This window comes from Mustela erminea, chromosome 12 (genome assembly GCF_009829155.1).
Source record: "Mustela erminea isolate mMusErm1 chromosome 12, mMusErm1.Pri, whole genome shotgun sequence".
Taxonomy (NCBI): Eukaryota; Metazoa; Chordata; class Mammalia; order Carnivora; family Mustelidae; genus Mustela; species Mustela erminea.
In genome coordinates, this window is record NC_045625.1 from 63,382,238 (window position 1) to 63,395,926 (window position 13,689).

The 13,689-nt window shown below is 41.5% G+C and overlaps 1 protein-coding gene across 2 annotated transcripts in view; it reads left to right on the forward strand.

The window, feature by feature from the left end:
• The first annotated feature begins 1,661 nt into the window (after window positions 1-1,661).
• The window catches only part of HSD17B3 (hydroxysteroid 17-beta dehydrogenase 3), a 39,777-nt gene continuing 27,749 nt past the window's right edge, over window positions 1,662-13,689 (forward strand). For both annotated transcript variants that reach the window (XM_032308753.1, XM_032308754.1), the window contains exons 1-2: window positions 1,662-1,883; window positions 5,002-5,048. In XM_032308753.1, coding sequence (XP_032164644.1) covers window positions 1,730-1,883; window positions 5,002-5,048 — 201 coding nt within the window. In that variant the 5' untranslated portion in view covers window positions 1,662-1,729. The remainder of the gene's footprint in view (window positions 1,884-5,001; window positions 5,049-13,689) is intronic.

Sequence of the window (13,689 nt, forward strand, 5' to 3'; positions counted from 1 at the left end):
CTAAACAAAACCAAAAACCTTTTACCCCTTTCTTCTATCCCTCAACCCCCACTTCTGGGGGGTTATAAATATATACATTTACATTGGGGAGGGTAAATATATATATTTATAACCCCCCAGAAGTGTGTGTGTGTGTGAGAGAGAGAGAGAGAGAGAGAGAGAGACAGAGGCAGAAAGAGAGAGAGAGAGAGAGAGAGAGAAAGAGAGGAACTTGTATATGTATGACAAAGTAGAAATACAAAAATATCCATAGCAGGTTGGTCAGCATAATCTGAAACTGAAAATAAATCCAGTCATCTGTCAATAGGAGACAGACTGGTTGCAGTATGTGAAAAAGAGAGACGAGCCACGGATATGTTCAAGATTTCTAACCTGAACAACTGGAAGATTAGAGCTGCTATTCCCTGAGATAGGAAATTCTGAAAGAAGAGCAGGTTTTGACAATTAGAGATAATATCAGAAGTCAGTCTCATACATACTAAGTTTGAAGTGCGTATTAGGCATTCGAATGGAGGTGTCAAGTGGGCAGTTGGATATGCAAGTCTGGATGACCCTGTCTGGGTGACGGTTGAAATTATATGTTTGTAGGTCTTCAGCATACAGAGAGTCCTTGAAGTCAAGCAATTGGATAATGCCACCAAATGAGTGAGCGTGGATACGAAAAAGAAGAGGGCAAAGGACTGAGCTTTGGGATAGTCTTCTTAGATGACTGCCACTATCGCCTCACTCCACCTGCTTTGGTGGTCATGCCCACCCTTCATTCCCACCGCAAAAAGGTCATCTTTTCTTAACATCCACAGTGATCTTCTAAAAGCAGAATTCAGGTTATATGACTCTACCGTCCGAGCCTCTGCAGTGGCTTCCTGTTGCTTGTAGACTAAAGTCCAAACTCTTCACCATGAAGCTCTGGCTCCTCCCATGCCTCTGCCTTACTTGACTTTCTTTCGCCGTTCTCTACAGACGGTCCCTTCCGCTATGTAGCGCTATTTATTCCTCAAATACATGGGTCTCTCTCAGGGCATTTGAGCTAGCTGTCCCTTCTGCCTGAATGGGGAAGCTCATCTTTGCAAGGCCAGCTCCTCCTCCTAATTCAAATTTCAGCTCAAAATGTTTCTTCTTCATAGAATCCCTTCCTGAACACACTCTTTAAAGTAATTGTTCACTAGCCCCTTGAACAGCACTTTTTCATGGCACTGATATCTGACATTATCTTATTTAGCAGCCTATTGTCTGTCTCCCCTACTAGGATCTCAGCTCCCCCATGGCAATGATACGGTCTTGTTTAATATTATGTGTTCCCAAAGCCTTGAGCAACACTGCTACCTGGTAGAGAGTCAACAAATATTTGTTCAATAAATAAATGCAGGACTTACAGGATTTTGCATCCTTCTCTGCATCCTTTTTAGCTTCCAAATTTAGGGAAAGAACCCAGCATAGACAATTTTCTTTGTCCAGGTTTATCCTTTCTTCATGTCCTCCTTTTATTTCTTCACCAGCTCCCCAAGGGTCCACAAAGGCTAATGGTGCTATAAAAATATTAGGAAGAATACTTTCTTCCAAAGCCTGTGAATTGGAGTATTGTGTAAAGAAGTTACTCTAATCTAAATGTCTCTACACAGTGGAATGCAGCAGGTGACTCAAAAGGGTGACTGACGTGCCTCTGGAATAGCCACGCCCTCGGAGGTCTGCAGACGGGCCAGACCAGGTCTGAAACAGGTCTAGTGCAGTCATGGGGGTGGCTCTGGAACAGTTCTTCATTTTCGTAGGGCTGCTGGTGTGCCTGGTGTACCTGGTGAAGTGGGTGAGATTCTCCAGATATATTTTCCGGCACTTCTGGAAAGTTTTGCCGAAGTCCTTCTTGAAGTCAATGGGACCATGGGCAGGTAAAGACAGCTTTCCATCTCTTGTTTCTTGGTATGTCTCATTATGATACATATCTCAAAAGATAAACTACATTTTTTTCCCCTTTTGAGAGCAAAGATGTAATTCCTTTTAGTGACTTTTATTTAGGTGCCTGGCAAGTATGAGCGAAACTGAAATTGTCTAAAAGACCAGCTGTGGGGCATGAGAAGAATTAACTGGAAGAATGCCACCCAATTCTTGCCTCTGTGTTTGTCCTCTTGTCCTTATTAGTTGGGTTCACTACTTTTTGGAATTTCTGGTGACACAAACTATATGTACTGCAGAAATTTCTGCATTCTTTTCTCCAGATTTTTGAAGGCTCAGAGTACTGCCATTTTGTGGAAGGATGTATCAAAATTCAGAAATACAAAGAATTTTACTTCACTTTATTAAAAAAAAAATTTCTCCAAGCCCTTTCATGAAGTGAGCGTATTACAAAATCAAGGTAACAAATGTCCCTATAGGAAGAAATGTTCGAGATGGTTATTAGATATGGAATCTGGGTCTGGCTTGTGTCCCAGGTAGATTAATCACTGCTTACCAACGGGATTTATCTTCTGGAACTACCACACAGAATGTCAGCCTGATGACTGGGTTTAAGGTGAAAAATATGAGGCTATGGTTTTAGCATCTCTTTAAATGACATTCAAAGGTTACATGAAGAAATCCAAGAAATACAGTGACTTAAAAAAGAACCCCCCCCACACACAAAAAAAAAAAACAAAGAATTTAAACAGCTTTAAAAATACCATGCCAGGCTAAATAGGAGAGATTATAAACAACCTTATAGGGCTTCCAGATAAAGTATAGGTTACAGAGTTAAATTTGAATTTTGGATAAAGAAGGAATGATTTTTTTAGTATATGACTTCCCAAATATTATACAGGACATACTTATACTAAAAAAGTATTTGTTGTTTTCTTGAAATTTAAATTTAGCTGGGTATGCTGTATCTTTAGTTGCTAAAGCCGGCAACTGTATAACCTTAGTGGCAGATATAAAAGAAAAAATTGCCATATGAAAGTTGTTTGGAATGAAAAATGGGTTTTTAACTGTCGTATGTTATATTTGAAGAGTGTGTGTGTGTGTCTGCAAACCCGTCTTCACTCTTGGGGCTGTATCTCCAGAAAACTTGCTAAATAGCTTGAACTTCAGCATTCTGGATCCAAATATCCTGCTCCACACAGATCCAAATGCTCACACACTTGGCTGAGGGTGGGGTTGTTCTTAAATCTCCTTGGCTCACATTAAAAAAAATGTAATCTTGGGGCGCGTGAGTGGCTCAGTCGTTAGGCGGCTGCCTTCAGCTCAGGTCGTGATCCCAGGGTTCTGGGATTGAGACCCTCATCAGGATCCCTGCTCAGCGGGAAGCCTGCTTCTCCCTCTCCCACTCCCCCTGCTTGTGTTTCCTCTCACTGTGTCAAATAAACCCGTCAAATAAACAAAAATCTTAAAAAAAAAAAGACCTCCCCAAATGTAATCTTAACCTATTCTTTGAGTCAATATTGAATAGAATTATCACCAGCAAGATTAAGATGTCTTTGAGCCTAGGTAGATCTCTGAGAGAGGATATATTTCTGGTGGAGAGCCAGAAGAAAATCCAGTTACTAAAGACAAAAGTGTTTAACTTCTCGGAACTCTGTAGTTGATTAAGAAATTATGTCATTGGTGTATCTTCCTAGAATTGCGGCTCCCAAAATCAGATAGCCAGGTTTCAAACCCTGTTGTCATCATTTTTAGCAATGTGACCTTGACTGAGTTACTAACTGTCTCTCCCTCTGCTTATTCCTCTATAAACTGGGGAAAACAATGGTCCCTGCTTTAGGAACTTGTTTTGAGTATTAAATGAGATAATGCATCTAAAACACTTGAAACAGTACATGGCCAAGAGTAAGCACTCAATAAAAGCCAGCCATTTACTGATGTTATTACCTTGTCTATAGTACAGACCCTATACTGGGTGAGTTTGAAGATTCCCATAAGGGAGGGGAAGGTGAGGCAGAAGATGACCCTGAGCACAGCACTGGGAGGAACAAGGTAATACGCATGGATTCACCTAGGAGGAAAAACAAATAAGCAAGTGAGCAAATAAAACTATCAGCAGTTATGAAAATGAGAGTGTCTTGGGGCAGTTACGTGGCTCAGTTGGTTAAGCATCTGACTTGATTTCAGCTCAGGGGTCATGAGATCAAGGAGCAAGTCGGGCTCCATGCTCAGTGTGGAGGCTGCTTGTCCCTCTCCCTCTGCCCCCCATCCCCTGCTCACACTCTTTTTCTCTCTCAAATAAGTAAATAAGTAAATAAATAAATAAAATCTTAAAAAAAGAGATAATGAGAACGTTCTCCTAATGTGTTTCTGGAAGCTTGCACAGCTTGGCTCTTTTCTCCAATAAGCTAAGTGTATGTTCTATTCACAATTGGAAAGCGTGCGCTCTGATTGTTATGCAAAGGTAAATTGCAGATGTGTAAATGCTGAACTGTAGCATAATTTCAAATTGTGACATTTGCTCGAATGTGGTTTATCTTGGAGCTCAGTCATAAATTATGTGCATTAATGTTGGCTATAAAAGAACTAAGTCAATCTGATTTTTACATGTTAATCAATAGAGACCCTGACTGCAGATTCTTCAGGTCCCTTTATTTCATTGTATCCCTTTTTTGCATTTCTGTGTTTTCCTCTTTGTTCAGTTCCTTATCTTCCGTAGACTTTGAGTGCTGCTGTCCTGTGGGGGTGGGATAGAAAGAGCAAAACACTCGACTTTTAGAAAGCATCTTGAAATGTCCTTACTGTGACAGTTGGGAGTGTGGGTTGGGAGATAATAGGGTACACTGTTTGGGGTCTGAATGAAATGTCCCTGGCTGAGGTTCTTTGTTTTGTTTTGGAGGCTATCCTCTCCAGCCTTACCAATCCCTCCAAAAAAAGTGTTTCTTTTGGAACACTGAATGAGGGGCGTCAGGGCTGGGAAGCTCCAGGGTTGAGTGGAGTAGGGGGCTGTATAGCAGGTCCCAGGCAGGAAGCCTGCAAAAACACGTAGCTGGTGGGACAAAGAGCACTTTAAAGATTAATTGTGTCCTTTAAAAGCATTTCTGCTTTTTGCAGTGATCACTGGAGCAGGAGATGGGATTGGGAAAGCTTATTCATTTGAGGTAAGTTATGTTCTTGGAGAATTTCCCTTCCCCTTGTACTGAACAACCATGATCACATGACAGGCACCCCCAACGCTAGGTTTCTGGGTATAAAATCCATAGACATGAATTTATGAAGGCAACTATTTTTCTACAAAAAAGGAAATTTAAAAATCATAATCTCACTCTACGGATATCTTTCAAAAAAACACAATAAAATTTGAGGTGCCAATCATCCTATAGGAGCTGTTTTAGGAATTTCTGGAGACACTGTTATTTTCTAGTGTAATTGTAACATAAAAGTTTATATGTTTAAGTACAATTAAAACTACAAACTCCTTACCTCATAGGTAGGGTATACACTGATTTTTAAAAGACTATTTGTGTAGGCAGGACATATTACCTACAACTGGCATCTCAAGAAGATTAATAATCAAGAAGATTAATAGACATTCTAAAATATTACATAAAGAGAGGATATGATAGGGCTGAGAGTCACTGCAATTCAGTTAGTGTCTCTGAGTATTTCCTTCCAGGCTTTGTGTTTATCTGCAGATAGATCGATGTATGGGTAGTTAGAGTTTTTAAAAATGCACGTATGGCATGTGTAGTTTTGTATGTTGCCATTTTGTTATGATTATTATTCTTACAAAGTCCACATTTTCATTCATGAAATGTTGTTTCCTGGAATTCTTATTATTTTATTTCATTATGCTGATTATACTGACCTCTAGAATCATACAACAGAAGAAAGAGAATCATCAAAATTATGAAAGGATGAAAAAAAATCAATAACGCTTAAATCTATAATGACAAGCACTTCAATTACAGAAGCTACATTCAATGACTGCATCCTCCTGTCCCCAAAGACCTGAGTCATGATAGCGCCAAACCATCTTGTGTGCAATGGACAGTGCAAGGTACATCAGAGGCACTCATTCAGGTCTGTCCCCAAACTTCCAATATAATTTCTTTGGTGCGGACATTGTGCTTCAACTCTTTTTTTGAGTTGAAGGGTCCTTTGCTCTTTTTTTTTTTTTAAAGATTTTATTTATTTATTTGACAGAGAGATAGAGTGAGAAAGCACAAGCAGGCAGAATGGGAGGGAGAGGGAGAAGCAGGCTCTCCACTGAACAGGGAACCTGACTCGGGGCTGGATCCCAGGACCCTGGAATCATTGACCTGAGCCAAAGGCAGACATTCAACGATCTGAGCCACCCAAGTGCCCCAAGAGTTCTTTGCTCTTATCCTAATTTGTATATAGCAACTTTCTCACAACTGGTAGTGCCCAACATTCAGGAGATAGGTGGTCGTATTTGTGGAGGTTGGGGAGAACCAACCACTTTCCACAGCCTTGTGTCTTCCTTATCCAAAAATCAAAAGGAAAGCTTTTCTGGCTATTTGCATTAGAACTATATCACCTTTTACATAACTATTTTCCACCTTAGACCGGTTTCTGGAGAAGGCCTAATCCCTCACTCAAAAGATCCATGGCCTTAAGCTTACCACGGTACTAAGGTTCTCTGGATTGCCTGGAAATCCAGATTCTTTCTTCATGATTTTCCAGATTCTTTCTTCAAATTCATGCTGACCTGACCTACTAAGGGTCCCCTGATGACTTAAGACTCAGACACTTTTCTTTCTACTTAGAGGAGACATTGTGAAAACTTAGCTATTCGTTTCTTTACTGCCTCCAAAAACGATGGCCTGTAGGTCAGGAACTATGGGTTCCTTCCCTTGCTCTGGTACCCACTGTCTGGAGATTTTGGACAAGTTGCCCATCCTCTCTGGGCTTTTGTGTCTTTACCAGTGCAAAAGATACCTCCCAACTTCTAAATTGTTTCTGTTCTAATTCTTGCTTTGCTCTTTCTCATAGAATCTTTTTCTTCATTTTCTCTTGTTCTTTTCTAGGTCTGTGTTAAACAGGTTTCTGGGTCCCTTACTTCCCCTTCATTCAGGCTCTTCACCTTCTAGAGAGCCTGTTCTGGTCTGCTTGCTAACTGCTTCTCCAAGGAAAACAGTTCAGAGTGAAATGCTGCAGACCAACTGACCTAGAGGTTAAGAGCCCAAGGTTGGGAATCAATCAGACATCTGTGTATTCAAACCCTACCGCAGAGTTCTCACATTGATAAACCTGGTAACCCCCCTGGGGCTTTTGTAAGGCTTTAATGGGATGAGGCAGGCAAAATGCTTTGCCTGGAGTAAGCTCTCCAGGGTTAGCCACTATTATTACTGGATGTTTAAACTGTTCTTCTTTTTCTGAGAGGGACGCTGTGTTGTACTTACCCATATTTGTACTCTTTCCTTTATTCTTTCTTTCCCCCTGATGCTCCAAGATCATTTCTTTTGTCATATCCTTTCTGTTTAGAGAACTACTTTTAGCTATTCTTTTAGGTCTCTTTGATTTTCTTCATCAGAGAATGTCTTGATTTCCCTTTTGTTCCTGAAGGATAATTTTGCTGGGTATAGGATTTAGCGCTGGTAGTTCTTTGCTTTTTGCACTTGAGGAATGTATGGTTTTCTTCTTGCCTCTCTGGTTTCTGATCAGTCTGGTGTAATTTGAATTGCTTTTTCCCTAATAAGGTATTTCTCTCTCTCACTGCTTTCAGGACTTTTCCACTTTTTAGTTTTCAGAAGTTTAGTTATGATGTTTCTTGGAGTGGATTTCTTTAGGTTTATCTTATTTGAGTTTTGCTCAGCCTCTTGAATTAATTTACTATTCTTTGAATACTTTATCTTCCCAGGCTGCTTCTCTTTTTCTGGGACTCCAGTCACATGGATGTTAGCTCTTTCTTACAGTCTCATGGGTTTCTGAGGTTTCATTTTCTTCATTGTATTTTTTTCTATTGTTTAGAGTGGGCAATTTCTATTGTTTTATCTTTAAATTCACTGATTCTTTCATTGATGCCCTCCCTTCTGCTACTGAGCCCATCCATTGAGTTTTTAATTTTTTTCTTTTTCAGTCCTAAAGTTTCCATTTGGTTCTCCTTTATAACTTCTATTTATTTACTGAAATTTTCTTATTGCATTTGTTTTAAAAATGTTTATAATTGCTTGTCAAATCATTCTTAGGATGGCTGCTGTAAAATCCTAGTCCAAGGAATGCCTGGGTGGCTTGGTCAGTTAAGCATCTGCCTTTGGCTCGGATCCTGGGATTGAGTCCTGCATCAGGCTCCCAGCTCTGCAGGGAGTCTGCTTGTCCCTCTGCCTGCCCCTCCCTTTGCTAACTCTCTCTCTGAAAAACAAAATCTTAAAAAAAAAAAATCTTCATCCAAGAGCCCTAACATTGGTGTCATCTTTCTTCATCCAAGAACCCTAACATTGGTGGGCACCTATTGATTGTTTTTAACTCACTCAAATTCAGATCTTCCTGGTTCTTGGTATGATGAGGAACTTTTGAATTGTGGTCATTTTTTGTTTTCTCTTATGAGAGTCTGGATCTTATTTAAATCTGTTTTGGGTCTGTACCCTGCTTCAGCAGAAGGAGGACGGTGCCAGCTGGTTCCTACCAGCTAAGGTAGAAGCCCAGGCTTTCTATTTGGCCTCCACTGGTGGGTATTGCCTCCTTGGTACTGCTGCGTGGGGCTGGGAGTGTCAGCTCCCTACTGGGCCCCTCAGGGTGGAGAGGCAAGAGTGCTTCCTTACTGCTCCCTAGGAGGCTGCCCCTGGTACTTGGAGGAGGTGGCTTCACCACCACTAGCATGGTAGTGAAAGTCCTGACCCTCCTTGAGGCTTCTTCTTTTTCCATCCCAGGGGAAGGGGGAGGAGAGGGAAGGGAAAGGTCACCTTGGTACTGCTAGGTGGAAGCAGAAGTTCAGGTCTGCTGAGATGGGAGGAGGAGCCTGGGATGATTGTTCTACCTCCACATTCAGACTTCCCTGATGCCAGCCTGGCTAGGGTCTCACAGGATGGAAGTCTCAGCTCCTGACTCAGCCTTTATGGATGAGGGTGGGTTGGGACCATAGGTTTTGTTTTTGTTTTTGTTTTTGTTTTTTTAGCTGTTTACCTGCAGTAAAGCACTTCTTTTCTATACTTTTCTGCCTTGCTAGGCTGTCTCTTTTCTGGTTCTTTGGTTAGAGAGAGCAGACTTTTGTTGGGGCTTTGTATGTCTATACCTGTGGTGTTTCTGAATTGCCAGCTTTTCCACCAATAAGTCTGGGGTATATGAGGGAAAAGGAAAACCCAGGAACTCACCACTGTGCTGTTTCTTGGGTCTTGGCCCCTACCTCATCTTCTCCCTATCTTTTAGAGTCATTTAGTTGCATATCATGGTAGGAATGGGGAAAAGTACTTCTTCGTCTTTCTGGGAGCCTATTCTATATTTCATTTTAGCTTAATCTGTATTCATATTTGGTGTGGCAAGAGTGGCTTTGCCTCCTGCTAAGGGAATTTCAAGTAGTACTGGAAGAAGGTGGAAAACAATTATGGTGAAGGGTGGGCTGGGGGAGGAAGCATGAGAGGGGTCCACTATTCCCTCCCTGTGAGGCCACTGCTTCACCCCGTCTTCACACCAGTTTTGTTCCTTTAGCACCTGAATTTCTTTTATTCACTGCCATACAGAGGAGGCCTTGTTTTCCCTTGTGTTCCCACCACCTGTTACAGATTAGCAGTCACAAGCCCCTTCCCTGAGGCAGGCCATAACATAAAGAAGGAAACGGCACATTCATCTCTAAAGCAGCCCTTCTGTAGGATGGTGCCACAGTGCATTCTGGGAAAGGGAGTGCTTCTGTAGCTTAACTCCCTAAAGGAAAAGAGGCAAAACCTGTGTATGGAGCCTGTCAGCCAGGACATTCTAGAAATAAAATTGAGTCCTGCTCAAGTGGACAAAGGGAACAATGCTAGCCCAGACAAGTGTTTTCTGCACCACCCCCTCCTGGCCCAGACCACTTCACATAGAACCTTTAAAATGTCTGTGGCTCTTGAGAGGAATGGCAAAACTCAGGAGAGGCTGGAAGCCCACCAGGAAGCAAGCATCCTTTGTGCTGAAAATGTAAATTGCTTTCCATTTAATGGACAATCTTCTCTTCAGGAGGCTGATGAAGTGAATTGTGAGACAAAGGTGCTTCATTCTTTGACCACCATTTTGATGGATTCCAAGGCTCAAAATGAGTGTTTGGAGGTTCCTGTGGGGAGTGTTTTTCATAGAGAGAGAGAGGGGAAAACTCTGGTATATCATAGGCAGGGTCAGTCTTGAAATGGGACAGTCCTGATTTTTTATTTTTTAATCTTCCATTTATTTTTAAAAAATTAAATAGACTTAATTTTTTTTAGAACAGTTTGAGGTTGACCACAAAATTGAGTGGAAGGCACAGAGAGTTCCCATATCCCTTCTATCCCCAAACATGTGTAGCCCCACACTATTGACATCCCCCTCTAGAGTAATATTTGTTACAATTGATGAACCTACACTAACACTTCATCACCACCCACAGCCCATAATTTACTTCATGGTTCACTCCTATTTGATTGATTTTTTGCAGTGTTCTTTTTTTTTTTTTTTTAGAGGAAGGCATGAGACATGCACCAGTTGAAGATGTTTTTGTTTTAGAGAACTGTCCTCCACTTTCCCCTCCTTTTCTCGGTCTGGCCTGAATGGAGCTTTATCTAGAGTCACTCAAAATCGACATCATAGTCCTTGAGAGATTTTCTGCAGTTTTTAGGACCTTTTAAATAATAGCTGTGTTCCAGTCAAACCATCAGTGAACACACTTTTTTGTGTGTCATGTTTAAATGTCCTAGGTTGTTGACTATTGAAAGGGAACAACAGATGCAGAGGATCACCCTTAATTACTTGTATGTCTGGATATTGGTCGACTATTTTTTATAAAGTAAAACCTCACTGTAGAGATTTTAGGCCAGGGGTTGGGCTTGTGAGAATCCTTTATGGGTGAAGGTCATCAATTAAAATGAATGTAGATTTATTTTAAAAATACTTTAGCAGAGATGATATGCTAGCATGTAGTTTAGCTGTTCTATATTATACAGCTTCTTGAGATTTAACTCACATACCATAAAATCCACCTGTTTTAAGTGTACAATTCAAGGATTTTTAGTAAATCCACCAAGTGTTCATCCTCATCACCATCCAGCTGTAGAGTATTTCCAACCCCCTAGTAAGATTCTAATAAGATTGCTCTTCCCTGGTTACACTTAATTCCCTATTCCTATTCCAGTTCTGGACTGCTATTGATCTTTCTGAACATTTTGTCCAAATGCTACCCCACAATATGAAGTCCTTTTTGACTGACTTCTTTCACTTAGTATAACGTTTTTGGAGTTCCACCAGTGTTGTAATGTTGTAGTGTCGGCAGTGTTTCCCTTTTTATTGCAGAACAATATTCCATTGTATGGATATACCCAATTTATTCACTTGCCAGTTGGATAAAAACATAGGTGTTCCCATTTTTGGCTATATTGATCTTTCTCAACTTACAATGGGTTATATCCCTATAACCCCATTATATTCCTATAACCCCATTGTAAGTTGAAAATATCATAAGGAGTAAATGCATTTAACATCCCCAACCTACCGAACATCACAGCTTAGCCTAGCCTATTTTAAATGTGTTCAGAACACTTACATTAGCCCGTAGTTGAGCAAAATCACCTGACGCAAAGTGTATTTTATAATAAAAATTGACTACATCACGTAATTTATGGAATGCTGTACTGAAAGTGAAACGCAGAATGGCTGTGTGGGTACAGAATGGTTGTCAGTGGTACGGGTCCTTCACCTGCTCCTGATCGCTGGCTGATGGGAGTTGTGGCTACTGCCTAGTAAATGAGAGAGGATCCTGCCACCTTTCACTAGCTCTGGAAAAGATCAAAATTCAAAGTTCAGAGTATGCAAAAACAAAACAAAACAAAACACAAAAAACCCAAAGTTCAGAGTATGGTTTCTCCCGAATGTGTATCACTTTTGCACCATTGTGAAGTCGATAAATCCTAAATCAAACCATTGTAAGTCAGGGACCATCTGTCTAATAACTCCACTGTGAGCATCATATGTCAGTTTCAGTGTGAATATACATTTCCCTTTCTCTTGGACAGATTACCCAGGAGTGGAATTGCTGGGTTGTATGGCAACTTTAAGTTAGGTGAGTCTTAGTCCACATTTCTGCAGTGGTTGGTTGTCCGTGAAAGCTAACACCCAGAGGTGGTGTGTGTTGGGTTTCTTCTTGCCACTCCAGACCCACTATCTGCCCTTCATCATCCTGCTCTGTGCCCAGGAGGCTGAGCTGCCCGGACAGGCTCAGCTCAACTCTAGTCTTTGGTGGGTTGGACCACTGGGCGCCATTGGCAACAGATAAGAGGCGCGTAGGAGAGTGGGGTTCTTTTCTGGCTGTCTCCCTGTGGGTCTAAGGGATTGGCTGTGTCCCTCTGTTGCAGGTATAAATAACTCTGTTAGGTGGCCCTTTCCACACAGCTGCCTTTTCCAGCTCTGGCCACTGTTCATTCCCTAGCCCTTTGGGGCACACAGGTGACAGAGGCTCTGCTATTTTTAGCCCCAGAGTCCTGTCCTTTCCTTATACCTTACCCATACATTGCAAAACATCCTTTTATTCAACTCTCCCCAAGTTACACAATTTGGCTGTGCTGTTTCTAGCCAGAAATTCTAGATTCTAGCCAAATCCAATGTTCAGTTAATTTTTAAAGATGCTAAATCAGAGTTCATCAACATCTGTGCCTCAGTTAACTGGACTTTCGTTAGATGGTCTTCCCTTAGCCTAACAGATGTTATAAATAATTTCTGAAGAAATGCAGTTCAAGATATGTGGATTGGCTTGAAATCTTGTACAGTCGCTTCTACCCTTGTAGGAACAAAACTTTCAGATTTGTGAGTGCCTCAGAGTAGCCCTTGGCCTTGAGCTGATTTAGTCTCCTGTCCCACTGCTTCGTGGAGGATTCCTGACCCCACCAGAGGGCTGACCATGTCTTGCCTTTATCATATCTTCCTGGGAGGACGTCCTCACAGAGGGCCTAAGGGACAGAGAGCTGGGACTCCACAAACCTGTAAGAACAGGTTCATGACTATTTTGGTTCCAGCTTACTAATAAATCTTTCTATGTGGCAGACTTGCTTGCATTTTGAAACACACCATCTGCTGATGGGATTGTGGAGGATGAGAGCTGTAGCATTAATTAGACCTCTAATTATTGTAGGCTACAAGAAAATCCCCATAATTACAAACACCCCAAGTTGGCTTAGGTCAAAGACATCAAAATTTACTGCCTTTTGGGGTTCTAGGCATTCAGGGTTCCCAGTGGGTTCTTCCTGGTCACAAGCAGGGTTCCCTAAGGGAGCAGGTGCAGCTGCTGTGGCTGGTACAAAAAGCAGCCAAACTAACCCCAAACTGGGCCAATCTCTCTGGCTTCCCAATTGGCTTCAGGCCCAGATGAGCACCACACAGCACCCACCCACTCCACACACATCTCCCTCTCCTTAACCCCGAGCAACCACTAATTTGGTCCCCATTTCTATAATTTTGTTATTTCAAGAAAGTTCTATAAATGGAATCATACACGTTGGAGCCTTTTGGATTGATTTTCCTTTTTTTTTTTTTTTTTTTTTTTCCTTCACTCAGCCCAGTTCTCTAGAGATCTGTCTGGGTGGGTTCTCGTATCGATAGTCTGTTCAATTTTATGGCTGAGTAGTATTCCAT